At 39.9% G+C, this 14,315-nt stretch overlaps 1 protein-coding gene across 2 annotated transcripts in view; it reads left to right on the top strand.

The window, feature by feature from the left end:
• Positions 1–14,315, top strand: part of galnt18b (UDP-N-acetyl-alpha-D-galactosamine:polypeptide N-acetylgalactosaminyltransferase 18b) — a 136,999-nt gene that overhangs the window by 80,767 nt on the left and 41,917 nt on the right. For both annotated transcript variants that reach the window (XR_002428774.2, XM_021321774.2), the window contains exons 3-4: positions 701–867; positions 13,788–13,971. Coding sequence is in view for 1 of the 2 variants with exons in the window: in XM_021321774.2 (XP_021177449.2) it covers positions 701–867; positions 13,788–13,971 (351 nt within the window). In the remaining variant the exon portion in view is untranslated. The remainder of the gene's footprint in view (positions 1–700; positions 868–13,787; positions 13,972–14,315) is intronic.

The following is a 14,315-nucleotide window of genomic DNA, read 5'->3' as shown; positions in this document are numbered from 1 at the left end:
GACCATTTATCGGCAATAATACTAGCTCTATGCACATCCAAAACTGTTGCAGGGGGAGACGTTAATCACACATAGTTTGCATCTTTATTTCACCTTTTAAGTGACACAGCCATGGCATTGTGTAAATCGAACAGAGAGCTTAGGAGGAGAATAATGAACAGCACTGTGACATTTAACAAGCTAGATGGGAATAAATTAGATGTCCCAATTATACCACAATTCACTCTGTACAGTTTAAAGTATAGAATGACTTTGCCCCTATAGTTTACAGCTGTAAGGAAAAATATTATTAAGCAAATATTATATACCTGCTAAAAATGAAAACAAATGGATGGACGGGTGGATGGAAAATCTATAAATACCAAGAATAATACCAAGACAATATTGGCAGAAAACAAAAGAAAGACCTTAAGCAGAACAAATTTCACTCTAGAGCTCAGTATCAATATTTTTTTCCACCTATTCTGACCCATCAATACAGCATACAGCACTAGTGTAGTAGGATAATAATAGTTTAAATACAGGGTGTTTTGTGTTATATATAGAAAAATAAATATAATCTCTTGATCCAAAGCAACAAAATAGCTGGGCTGATTTGAAACCTGAAACTACAATCATATTTATGAACAAAAATGCATTTAATTTTTTGTTTGAGTACTTGAGGCTTTTCTTACCAGGATTTTTATCCATCCTCTTTTAGGTGCAGAAACATCACTTATCCTCTGAACCTCCCTCAAGTGAGCATTGTGTTCATATTTGTGAATGAAGCCTTGTCAGTCATCCTGCGATCCATCCACTCTGCCATCAACAGGACACCGTCACACCTTCTTAAGGAGATAATCCTGGTGGACGACAACAGCAATAACGGTAAAAAAGAAAAAAAACTCTCATTTCACCAAGAAACTCACAGTTGACAGCTAATCCCCATCTTCAAGGTTATATTTTAAAGCTTTAGCTGAGTTTAAAATGCAGGTGTGACAGGCACTTTGCAGCTTTGGCTTTATCAGCATGTGGAAGCAGTGTGCGTGAGTCTGTCATGGAGAAGATACTCTGAATTCTTCAGTACCGGTCTATAAGCTGCTATAAGATAACAGCCTGTTTATATACTGTTACTCAACCTGCACATACTTCCAAAGCCACCAAGATAAAAACTGATAAACAGCACACATATCAGCGCATTCACTGTGTTGGGTGTGTTTACACTGTGCACTCAGGATCAGGATCATAGCTTTTAAAAACAGTATTATAGTTGTTAGCCACCCATTTAAAATGGCAGAATATTTTTTTATTGTATTAAAACTGAAAACTAAGCGAATAAAACAAACCAATAACCTTTAACAGTACTGTGCATTTGGAATCCCTCTCAGAGCAATATTTGTATTAAAGATAATTGAAAAATAGTTTACTCGATGGATAAGGTTATTTATATATTGTATGCCTTTTCCAAAATATTAACTGTGGTATTAAAATGAGGCCCATAGAACCAATAATGGCAATAAATGTACTTATTATCTTTGTTTGACAACAGGAACTGGAGCTATTTCTTGGACTAGGTCTGCACAATATTAGGAAAACATGGAATTGTGGTAATGTTAAACAATGTGATTACAATATAGATTACAATTAATCCAGATTTTTCTGACCCTTCTGACTCACATTTTTATATTAAAACCTTTTTTTATTGGTCTGATGTAATATTCTAATCTTAAATGTTTTCTTTTCATTAACTGTGAGGGGGAAATTAATGTAGTTAACAGATATAAAGGCTTGAAAACAGCAATACATGTGTAATTAATCTATATAATGTGAACTGACTTGCTGAAATAAATGAACATACTATGAGCAGTGCTGACTTTCTTTTCCAGCAGGCTCCCACCTGTCAGTGAGAACAGAGAGGGACTGTGATGCCCCGCGTCCTTGCGACCGCCTGCTTGGAGCAGCTCAGTGTATCAAGCTCGGTGTCACATATAAAACAGTTAGATGTAAAGACTTCTTGTCCACGAGAAGTCAACAGTGTGACACCGCATAGGCGGTCGGAAAAATTGAGCTCTTGAGGTGTACTCGAGTCCGCCTTGAGTACACCTTGAGTACACGTGGACCTCCGCAGAATGAACTACGCCCAAGTATGTGGGGGTCTTTACATGAATGCACTTCTAGTTTCGGCATTACAATCAGGCAGTCTTGTAGACAGCTCACGGGTCCGGTCAGGTAGTGACACAGTGTGCCGTAATGCTCAGAATATCCATTGAGCGGAGCGGCTTTGTTGCTTACCAAAGTCGTACTTGCACATTTTAACAGATTTTGATCACATTGTACCACATAAAATCCGTCAGTAATAATATATAAGGCACCATCAATTTTCGAGAAAATTTAAGGATTTTAAGTGCACCTTATAGTCTGAAAAATACAGTACTGTTTAGAAAGAATCAGCAGTTGAGATTCTTTTGCCAATATTGTAACAGGAAAAAAAATACAGGGGTTTTGAACATTTTCTGGAATGCATTTACTCATGTTTTAATTTTGGCTCAATATATTTGAACTGGCAGCTATAATCTATTTAGCAATTAGAAAATGTTGTGTGCCAAAGTGAAAGTTGTTATGATATATATTTTGACATTAGTACGTGTGCTGTGTATTTGATGCTTATTTACTTTTTTTTATCTTCATGGCTTGTTTATGGGGGGTGGGGGGCTTCGTGAGGATATTGGCTGTATTTGTGTTCGATAAGTCAACATTGAAGTTCTTTCAGTTTTTATCTGGCAATTTCTGTTGTGTGTCTGCACCTCAGTCCTCCCCTCCTCACAATAATCCCTGATACCCACAGAGACAAGCATGTGTCTCACATGTAATTGATGTCTCGCTCTGAAATCTCCCAGGAGTTGAGCTGTTGAGGGATGACAGTAGTGTTATCATGACTGACACTAGTGAGCTGTCCACAGAAGTTTGGAAAAACTTTTACAAAGTTGGAGCACATAAAGAGCACCTTGCTGCCTTAAGCTTTAAAGCAACAAAAGTTTGTTTGCACATTTTTGATTGTGGCAACAAAATAATGCAGAGCTCTTTGCCAGGTTTTCACAAACATCCAGTGACACACTGTCAAGATAGAGGAAAGTCTTCGCGCGAATGTCCATTAAAAAATAAACCTGCTCTGAACCTGGTATACGGCATCTTGGAAAAGTATCGAGACCCCTTGAAATGCTATCACTTTACATAAAAAGTTCTGTTTTTTATTGGTATTTGTTTTTAGAAATGCCAGCTCAAAGTAGCAAATATCTTTAAAGTAGAAAAAGATACAGGGGTGTTCAAGTTATTCATAAAATAAGAATCTTAAGTGTGCAGTATGTATTATGATCCTGTTTTGATAGTTTTGTGTTTCTTTTTACCACATGTGGATGTCTAGAGACTGAAGATATTACCCATTGCTCTTTCTAAAATATATTAAGCCCAGTTTTATTGGATGAACCGCATCTAAATAATATTAATCTGTGTTGTTGCTAAAATGTCTCTAGTAGTTTTAGGTGTGGACTTTGACTGGAGGCATCAAAACTCATGATTTTATTGATTCTGTTGTGAGTCTAGCCGTGTGAGTTGTTGTCCTGCTTGAAGGTGAACCTCTGCCAAAGTCCACAACTGGCTTTCCTTCTCCTGGTGCTCCTGTATTCAGCTCTAGCCTCTCTGTCCCCTGAAGAAAAGTGTCCCACAGTATGATGCCCCTATGTTTCTGATGGGGGTGTTGTGTTCAGGGAGATTTTTTTGTTTCCCAGCACGCCGACCAGAAATTTTTATTTTTAACTTCATCTGTCTCTAGCACCTTTTTATATATATGTTTGCTTTCACAAGGTTTGTGGCAAGCTGCTGAGGCGAATACATTTGACCTTTTAACAATCGAAACGTCTTGGCACTCTTGCAGAGAGACCAGTTATGGGAAGTTCAGGACTAATAGTGGTCTCTCGCCTAATCCCTGGATCACTGCAGGGCAGGTGTATTTATACTGAGATTAAATTTTAAATAGGTGGAAAATAAATAGATTTTCAGTTCAGGTGACGTCTGCCGGTACTTATTACACTGGATTGTGTTTGTGGATACATGCCCACTTTTCAGATTTGTATTACTTTTTTTAAAATGATTTGCCTATTTATGCATAAAAATTAGTTTAAAAAAAATACAATGAAGTTTAAGGCACAGCATTTTTAAATAAAATCCCTCCATTCAGTACACTAAACTAACTTTTTAAGTTATTCTTATGGTTTAATAATGGACAGAGCAGCTTTGTCTTGGAGTTCCTTTGATGCATTTGTCTTAAAACAACAGCTTCTAGTTGAAGAAGTTCTCAAGCAGCTGTCATGGTCCTAATGTCCCCCAAGAGAAGACACTAGCCTCATATTCAAAGCAAAAATATTCACTTTATTGCCTAATCATAGATATTTTGCCTGTAAATGATTTCATTTAAACCATTCACTTGTCTAAAAAAGTCCAGGTTGAAGAGCGCAAATTTAGGAACACCCAGATAATTCAGAAATCAGTGTGTACACGTTTGGAGAGATCTATGATGTCCGCTGCTCCTCTGATGGCCTCCAGGCTCTTTTAATGTTAATTAGGGGGACGTGTTTGCTGGGTTGAGCCGATGGATGAATAACACTAATTAGCTGCAGAGCCAGGAAATTTTAGCCTCGTGAGACCATCCTGATCTCGCGAGTTTTCAAGGTTTCACTCGCAGATCAGTCTGGATACTCTCCGTTAAAGAAAATTTGGAGCCGTTCACCAAACGAACGTCCAATCAGCGTTGGCTTTGAGGCGGGTTGAGGTGTGACGCAACGGGAAGCGCGTCAGTTCAGTCTAAACAACATGGCGGCTTCAGCCGATGAAACTAGCGTTAGCGTGGCTATCGAGCAAGTTTTATCGGAATTACAGAGTATTTCTCTGCTGAGCTAACGAGCCTTTACCTGCAGCAGCAAGAGTAGCTTGGCTTGTGGTTGTGTTTTCGTCGTTGCTCTGTTACGAGCGACGACGAATCTGATTGGTTTATTTGGCCCGTCTATCACCAACATAGGCCAATCAGCTAACCAGTATTTTCGCCCCTTCCCAAAATTACTTCAACGGAAGGTTTCCAGATGGATATGCGGAGCAAATCTATCTGGCGGAGTCAGGTAAAGGAAATTTGCCCTGAGGCACGTAACTATCCAGCAAGGTGATGAGGTGTTTGCAATGAGCCTTGCCTTCATTTCTAAGCCTAATTCTTCCCTCTGCATTCACTGCATGTCTTGTACAGAGTGTTGGCTCAGAAATGAAGTCAGTGTATCCTGGAAAGTAGAAAATATGTCACTACATTGTGCCATGTATATGGGAAAAAAATCTACCTGTATTTACATGTGAAAGGTTAAGCTGGTGGTTTGTTCTGCTGGAATATATTATAAAGGCAGAACGCCGATTTTAAAAAAAAAGGTAAGGACTGAGTGCCGAAGTCATTTCTGAGTTTTATGCTTCTTTTTAATTGACTCTGCTGCTTGCAACAAGCAATGAGATTATCAACGTGGGAAATACTGTTTGCCAAAGTCAATAGAGCAAAATGTGGCATGTCCTGGAGGCTCCTGAAACTGAGTTTAAATCAATTTTGTTAATTTAACACCCTGGAATAAGCGTGGTAGCACTCCCTCGGGCTGTTATTGACCAGAAAGTTTAAGATGTCTATTAAAAAATGTAAATGTGAGAATCTAAAAGTTCCCCCGTCCCTTACTCCTTCCAGCACAGATGGATTACCACATCACGAGCAATAAACATTCATATTTTATTCCATAACGAGCTGGAGAGTCGTCGTCTTCAGCTTCTTCAGAGTCCCAAGTGACACTGCAACATTTTGCTGATGGCATTTCACTCTGAATGTTTGAGCGCTTTGTCACACTGTGTCCGACAGGCCTGCTGCTATAATTTCAACCACCGCTCCTCTCTAAATGTCGTCGGGCTGTTGACCCCTGATGCTGTTGAAATTCACAGCTAACCTCTCAGTCAACCTCTGGTTTACATTAGTCACCTGCCATTGTCACAGATCACCTCCAGGAGACATTAGCATGCAGGAGAACTTGTAGCCATCAAGTAGAGAATGGCAAATTGACCCAACTGATTCCTTCTTAATTGGATAATGTCCCAGGCTGTGACTTGAGAACTCCTCACCAGTGTAGGTGTTGAATTTGGAGAGAGGCTAAAGGAGGGCGGCTCACTTATTAGACTATCTGTCCAGATGACTGATGATTCCATCTTTAAACTTACTTGTAAAAGGTTTAGCGATAAGATCTTCAAAGAGAGAGGGAAAAAAATTGCTGTGTAGGAATGTCTCTGCAGAGGTAGCAATGGTACGGAACGTCCTGAGTTTGTTACTTTATTGAGGAGTATAGTCCTTTGAGTATGCAGGTTTTGATTATAGATACAAATACATGGAGTTTTTTTTTTCAGTTTAAGAACAAAAACAACTTACATAAAATTTAGAAGAAGCAATACATTTATAGTGTGTGCACACACTATATATATATATATATATATATATATATATATATATATATATATATATATATATATATATATATATATATATATATATTTATTGTTTTCAATATGCTTTTTTATTAAGTTTATTCTTTTTTATGTTTAATCATTTATACTGCTACTTAGTTTTATACCTTTTAATTATTATCTCTTTAATTGATGTTCCATTGTTATTTGCAAGAAAATAAAATATGAATTTAATCACATTAGTTAAAAGGATTATATGTTGCGTCATAGTAGAGTAAGCATTATATATGTCCAGATGGTGCGACTCCTCTTTGTTTCAGTGTTATGTTTCTGCACTAGAACAGACTAGATAAGGCAACCAGTGCTTCGAATGCACGTCTTTCAAGTTGTTTCAGGTTTTCTTTAAGCAGTCATTTGTTTGACTAATTGAAAGTGAGATGGCGAGGTCGCACTTCAACTTTAGCACTTTATCCTGATTAAAAATAGACTGATCTGTGAAACAATGTGAAGCATGTCGTGTTTATCCCATTCAAAACATTGTTAGATTTTTTTTTTTTTTCAATGCAACATTTGCCAGGAACAACCATGAAACTTGCTTCCAATTTCAACATTGTACTTTGCTGCTTTGCTGTGAGAGCAGTAATCTAATGTGGATTTATTCAGCAGCCTCAGGTGTGCAGAGACGTTCCAGCCACTGTTGGATATCTTGCAAGATGCTGTTGCAAGACCAGCTAATGAAAGCTGGAGGGTACACAAACCTGGGTTGATATCAGCCAAAACTAGCAAAGCCAAACTTCAGGCTGGAGCTCCAGTCACACTGTTTTCTAACAAACTGCCAGTGGGCCGTGGGTTTGATTGCAGAGGAAGAGCCAGTACCTGCTGGATGTTTCAGACCCAAGTTTTGCTATGGTGTAGTTCTGCAGTGAGAAGCTGCCAAGCAAGTGGTGCAGCGCAAACTAAACAGCAAGTGTGAGACCTGTAACCATGCCGTTCTGCCATCTGTTGTGCAAGAAAAAATGCTTTAACAGTGATGGATGACAAAATGCATGAACGCAGTGTTCAGTTTATGGAAATGAAGACAGCACATTTCAGGTTAGACTCCCATGAGCCCAATCACACAGTTATAAAATGGTAGTAATTCATAAAAGAACCCATTGTTGTGAACCTAATCATTGAAAAAAATACCTTTTGCTTTCCATATTTTTCAAGCTATGATTCTAAAACAGTGGTGATGTGCACAAAGAAAGTCTGCTTTGTTCCTGGGTCATAAATGACTTCAGGCAAGATCGATCTGAGCAAAATAACATGTTAATTTTTTTTCACTCACCATTAACTTTGCTCATTATCTTCAGAGAAAACATTTCAGCTAGATTTACAATCCTAAGCTGCTGAATCCATTTCACGACTGCACAATTATGTATGAAACCTGCTTTTTGTGCAACTTCAGTGTAACTCCGGCGGAGCTTCAGCGGGATATCAGTCCTGAAAGACTGATGAGCGGTAGCAACCAGCCATTACTAGCGTAATGAACTATGCTTTATTGTGATTTGTTATGAGGCAAAACGGCGCATCACTCTTATTTTTCAATTCCCCACACATTAGGACATCTTAATTATTGATGAAATAAAAGTTATTAGATCTGTCGCAGCAGTTCATGTGTGTCTCAGCAGCTTCTTTCAGCTAAATTTAGAAGCTGGAAATGAATGACTTAAGAAGCTCATCTTTGTGCTAAATGTAGAACAAAAAGAAAAGATGTGTTCTTATAAGCTGTGAATTTATTTACCCAACTCAGACTAGACAAATAGACATAATCAGTTTTTAAGGTCATCATCCCCTGGAGTCTATCCCATCAGTCATCGAGAAAGAGCTAGGGTAAACCCTAGCCAATTTGCCTGTCCAGCATGTGCTCACACTATCTGCCATGTGTTTCAGGAATACACAAAGTCATTAAAAATATACCACTTATGTTATATACATTTATTAGACACTAAAACACACAGTCTGATTATCAAATAAACCAGGCTGCTGCTGATGTTTTTGGACACGTTAAGAACACTGCATGTTATATATGCAACACTGCTACAGAATCAATGCAACGAAACGTAAATATTGCAGCAATAATCCTAATCTAACATGAGTTAATCTGCTTTGCACTAATGCAGACTGATCCACCTCGGAGTGCTGGTTGCTTGAAACTAAAAGTGAAACTAATGGCATACCTTATTTTTTCAGTAATTCAGCTAATGTTCCTCCTGCATTAGGAAGGGCATCCAGCTTTAAAAACTCAAGTCAAGTCTTTGTGTAAGTTGTAATGACTTGCTGTGGCACACCCTGAATAAGGGAGCAGCCAAAATGGTCTTAGATTTGGGGCCACTCAAAGCAGTTGATCCTTAAAGGCCCAATGACTGATGTTTCACCACTAGGTGGTGCTGGAGCACGGTCTGTAGACCAAAACAAAATGTATGACAAGCCGTGCTTCTCTCTACCTCCACTCTAGCTGCACTCCGGCCCTTTCTTTCCCCTCTCACCCCTCCTTTGCCCATATTTGTAAAGGATAAAAACACTGCAAAACAGCAATACCTTTAGGAGGAACATTTCTAGTGAAGAAGTAAGTAACTCTTAACTATATATTGCAAGAGAACATTTTTGATCTGCTGGGGGTGCTCTCTGCCATGTTGCTCCAACATTGCGCTGCTCTGACGATGGCGTCACCAACATAGTGCCAGCGGGCACCAGGTAGCCCCCCAGGACCATATGTGCTGCCCTCAAGCCTGTTCAAAGAAATAGCACAACTCTCCAGTGAGCTGTATCTTAAATGCTTTTTTATTTTAGTCATACTTGTATTTACATAGATTTAAAAATGACAAAAGCATTAAAAACATTTATATTACGTAAAGTTAAGGTGAGCTTGGACTCTTGTAGGTCAAAAGTCGGTGCAGGTAGCCCTTCGTATGACACAGTACTGATGAAGTAGCTCTGAGTTTGAAAAAGGTTGGTGACCCCTGCCATAGTCCATCTGAAATATTACATTTTTAGTTCTTCCCATCACTATTATTTAGTTAGTTCTATCTAAAATAATGAAATTTCACTTATTGAACCTTTAAATATAAAACTAACATTTTATAAGATATTATGTCATGGTAAAAGTAATGGATCTCCTGCCAGTATGCAGGAGAACCCTGTGAATCCTACAGCCGTGATCCCAATGCATACACACTACTGTGAACAGGAGTGCAATAAAAGCAAGACATACACCCCCATCCTCGTGCCATCCCTGAGTTATAACTCATCTGGTGGCATGGCCTTATACTCTCCCTTCCTTGGGCCTTTTCAGTTCCCTCTGCTGCTGTTGTGGGTAGCGGGCTTTAGCGATGTTCTCCTCAGTGCGGGGCGGTCTTGCTGCAGGGGCTTGTGCAGGTGCCTGGCTACTAGGGTGACCAGATCCATGTTTGGCATGCATCGGGGGACTGGGTCAGGGGGCTTGATTCCCTGCATTTTTCCCTGTGCCTCTTTACCCTGAGGGCTGCTGTTGTTGTGATTCACTTCCAACTCACCTCTGTTTAAGGATGTTTGGCAGCAGTGCCTGGTGTCCTTTCGTCTGGGGCTGCTACAGCCTTCAGGAGTGGAGGTTACCTGCTGTTTGCTGCTCTCGGGCACTAAGTGTTGCAGGCTTACTTTGTTATCACTCTAACAACTCTGCAACTTCAGGTGAAATTACCACTTAATCCCAAACACTCATCCACCTATAAACCGATAAAAATAATCAAAATTGATGTAGGTCATGCAAACATTGGTTCTTATTCCATAAACGTGGCCTGCCTACTTTCATCCCAGATGTGGTCTTGAATGAATAAAGTCAATTATTTAATTAGGATTCCATCTCAAGACATCCTTTTTGTATGATGCAACAAGCCTCTCTATGGCATGCCTGAAATGCCAAGACAGGTCATGTGAAAAGAAAAGGAGTCGATGTTCCACAAACTCTGCTTACTCCTGCAATAGCAGAACACCTGCAGAAAACTCATGGCTGCAAGAGAAGCATATGCAAATTCCACATAGAAGACCATAGCATGTGTAAAATATTGATTTCGGAGTTGTGATACAACAGTGCTAGCCACTCGACAATGCAGCTTTGTGCTCTCTACCAAAAGACTTTTCTGACAAATAAAGCATTAATCTCATTAAATGATCAATTTCATTTAATTGGAAACTGTTTTAATATCTGTCTGTCTGTGTGTGTGTGTGTCCTATATTTCCTACATGTACTTCATGTAATGTACTGCAAAGGTAACGGATCTCGCCTTGTACTTCCAAACATCCTAACTTATTGTCCTGTCATTCTTGTTATGAACTAGAATCAGGCAAACCCAGTATTCAAACCAAACAAGCGAGGTATAGGCAAAAAACAGGATTTTAATAACGAAACAGGGACAGGCGGGTTTAATAGTCAAAAGGGCAGTCCAAAATCCGGTACACAAAAAGCAGTCCAAAATAGGCAGAGGTACAGACAGGGCAAAGCAAGCTCGGATAACCATGGGACAGAAACAGGTCGGTAAACCGGTAAATCAGTCAGACAGGGCAGGAAAAACAGATCAGGGAACAGGCTGGCTCAGAATCAAAAAGGCTCTCAGGTTAGCATCAACAGGTCAATCAAGAAAGGAACGCTGGAAACAAAACTCACCGTGGGCTCGTTAATGATCTGGCAGTTTGCAGATGTTTGTAGCAGGACTATATAGGGGAGTGAGCAGGTGAACGGGAGTGAAGACTAATTACAAGTGACAGGTGGAAACTGAACTGAACTGATTGGCTAGTGACTGGAGGTTGACAGGTGAGCAGATCTGATTGGCTGGTAACTGGTGTTTGGGGAGTGACAGATTGAGTGAGCTGGCAGATAGCTGGGAAGAGACAGAACTGAACTGGAAACATAAATAAAATCAAACTACAATAAAATCTAACCTATTCCATAAACCAAAACTAATACAGAACCTAAACCTAAGACTAAACACAACACACACAAGCTATAATAGAAACCAAACAAGAAAGAGCCCAAAACCAAAACTGATTTTAAAGACCGGAGAGTTAACTAATAAATCAAAATTAACAAACAGCTGAAACAAAACCCAAATCCTGACAATTCTAAAATAGCACCGTGCAACTTTTAGCCACTATTGGGCACTAGACCCATAACTTTCAGGTTTAGCGCTGAAGGCCACTGGCACCACTTTGTACCAGCAGATTGAGAAGTTATGAAGTTACTTGTAACAAAAGAGGCCACATTTACCCCTCCTGATTATAGTCATACTTGAAGTATGGACAGGGTAGTTCCCCCATCCTGATGATGGGGTTCACCTCCCAGGTCTAGGATGGGAGCATGTGAATGTGTTTGTGTACCTGGTTTTCTGTTTATCTTTGTGTCAGGTTGGGTTTGGACTGTCCCCTCTGCTGGGACATCTCAGGTCTCCACTATATGGGGAGCCTATGCACTCCTGTCCTCCTCCCCTCTGTTGGCGGGCGTGTCGACCGGCTGGTGCGAAGGTGGTCCTCGGTGTCCGGGCTCACTCCTGGCTGCAGCTTCGTGGGGCCTGCCGGGGTGCCTCTGGGCCTCAACTCTCTGCTCCAGCATAGCTGGTTGCCGACGGAGGGGGGAGGCAGCTATCCCTGTGTTTGTCTCTCTTGGACACCTTTTCTCTGGGAGCTCTTTCGGGGGTCTGGGGTTCTGGTTCCCCTGCCGTCTGCCTCTGCGCTTTGGGGGGCAGGTCTTTGGCTCCTCACAACCACTTTTGAGCATTTTTCTTATGGATAAACCTTACAAATACAAGTGCTACGCTCGCAAACTCTTGGATTCAGGTGCTTACAGATTCACTTCTATACAGAAAACCCTATCATTAGCTTAGCTGTTTTTTTATACATCTTATATTAAATAATACTGTGTATTTTTCAGAGATCTTATCAAGGCATTGGCTGTTTGTACCTGTAATACTTTATCGGTTTGTTTTGCTTCTTTTTTTATATCTCTCTTTGCAGCTGTAGAAGCAGACTCAGAGGATGTTATCTTGTGCTCTCCTTTTCCGCACCTCTATTTTTTACTCCCTTTCTGCCTTTTAGCATTCTGTCTCATCTTTTTCTCTTCTTTTTTTCTCTTCTACCTTGCTATTTTTGTGTCCATTGAACATAAAATAGTCCCAGAATAAAATCTAATAAAGCTTTATGCATATATAAATCAAGTGGAGAACTATAGTGAAAGCAGTAAGGCTCCACATGTGAAAATAAAATGTGTTAGGCTATCTTTGGCATTAAGACAGTCATTCTTAAATCTCCACTGCCAGACTGGACACGTTAACATAAAAGGAAGGCTGTAGGAACTTCAACAAAGGAGAGGAGCTGACATGCAGGTTCGTGGACTATTTATATTGTGTACTGTAATATTAATAATGGCCATGAAAAACTTTAAGTCAAGGATGGGAAAAGCCGTAAAGCAGCGCTCTAGGTCACACAACCCAGTCAGAGCCTGATCCGCATCTCTCAAGGCACATAGGCAAGTTTTTGAGACCTGCACTAAGCATCCATACACACCAAGTGCTGTATATTGACCTGAAACATCATTTAATATATATAAAATTAAACTAATACCTGGCTATCATACCTGGGTGCTGATTTAACGGTGTAGAAATAGCCTAGAATTGCCTTGAGACCACATTGGTTTGAATCTAAATGATTTGCTCAAATTAATTGTAAAAATTGTTTTAAATATTGGATATCTTGAAAATCTTTTTTTAATTAATTAAAAAAAATGAAATGGAAATCTTGTCACACTGTTGTGGTTCATTGCATTCCCAGAAGAACAAGCAGAAATGATGATTCTGCTACACTCACTGTACACTCGTACGAACTCATCCTGCAGGGTATGATTCATCGCCTGTATATGAGTCAGGTAATAATGAAGATAAACTTTTAATATTGACACCCCCCATGTGTTGAAAAGGTTTCCAGGCTGAGACTTCAATATTGCAGACACCCTGTTATGGCTGTGAAGCCCCACGGAAGTCAGCAGCCTGCTCAAGCTGCTGCCTATTTGGTCCACTGATCAAAGCAGTGAAGCGTGAGTGCCCGTGGCCTCTGCCCATTGAAAAACTGCCCACTGGAGGAGGACATGATGATGTCTTTTGGGTGGTAGTTTGCTTGAGGCAACTATCACTTTACTCACCTAATCCTGAATGAAATCTTCAAAAGAGCTGCACATATTAATGTGAAATGCGTCCTGTGTCTGTTTGATTTTTCTGCAGATGAGCTCAAGGAAAAGCTGCAGGACTTTGTGTCGGAAACAAACAGTCAGCGTCCAGGATTCATTAAGATAGTGCGGCATGCCAAGCAGGAGGGCTTGATCCGGTCCAGAGTGAGTGGATGGAGGGCCGCCACTGCCTCTGTTGTTGCCCTATTTGATGCCCACGTTGAGTTCAATGTCGGCTGGTGAGTCACTCACAAGTGCAGTTTGAGGTGAGATTAGCTGAGCTAAACAGATAAGCACAAGTTGTTCAGTCATTTAAATCTCGAGTTTTAGAGCAATGCATCATGTTTAACTAAATTGTGAATAGTTTGATGTTTGAAGCTAGTATTCTATGTCAAATGTAAAAGAAATAAGATATTATGCACATTTTGTTCACTCACAAATTGTACAAAGTCCATCAACTGAGTTAAATCTCTTATTTTGATTTCTCACATAACCCAACAACTAAAATATGTCCCTTTTTCTCCATCATATTCTTTATGTTACTGTGTGCTATTGACTTTATCCCTTAGTAGCCATAATGTTT

This window comes from Fundulus heteroclitus, unplaced genomic scaffold (assembly GCF_011125445.2).
Source record: "Fundulus heteroclitus isolate FHET01 unplaced genomic scaffold, MU-UCD_Fhet_4.1 scaffold_38, whole genome shotgun sequence".
In the NCBI taxonomy this organism is placed as follows: domain Eukaryota; kingdom Metazoa; phylum Chordata; class Actinopteri; order Cyprinodontiformes; family Fundulidae; genus Fundulus; species Fundulus heteroclitus.
This window is presented reverse-complemented; position numbering and strand designations above follow the sequence as displayed.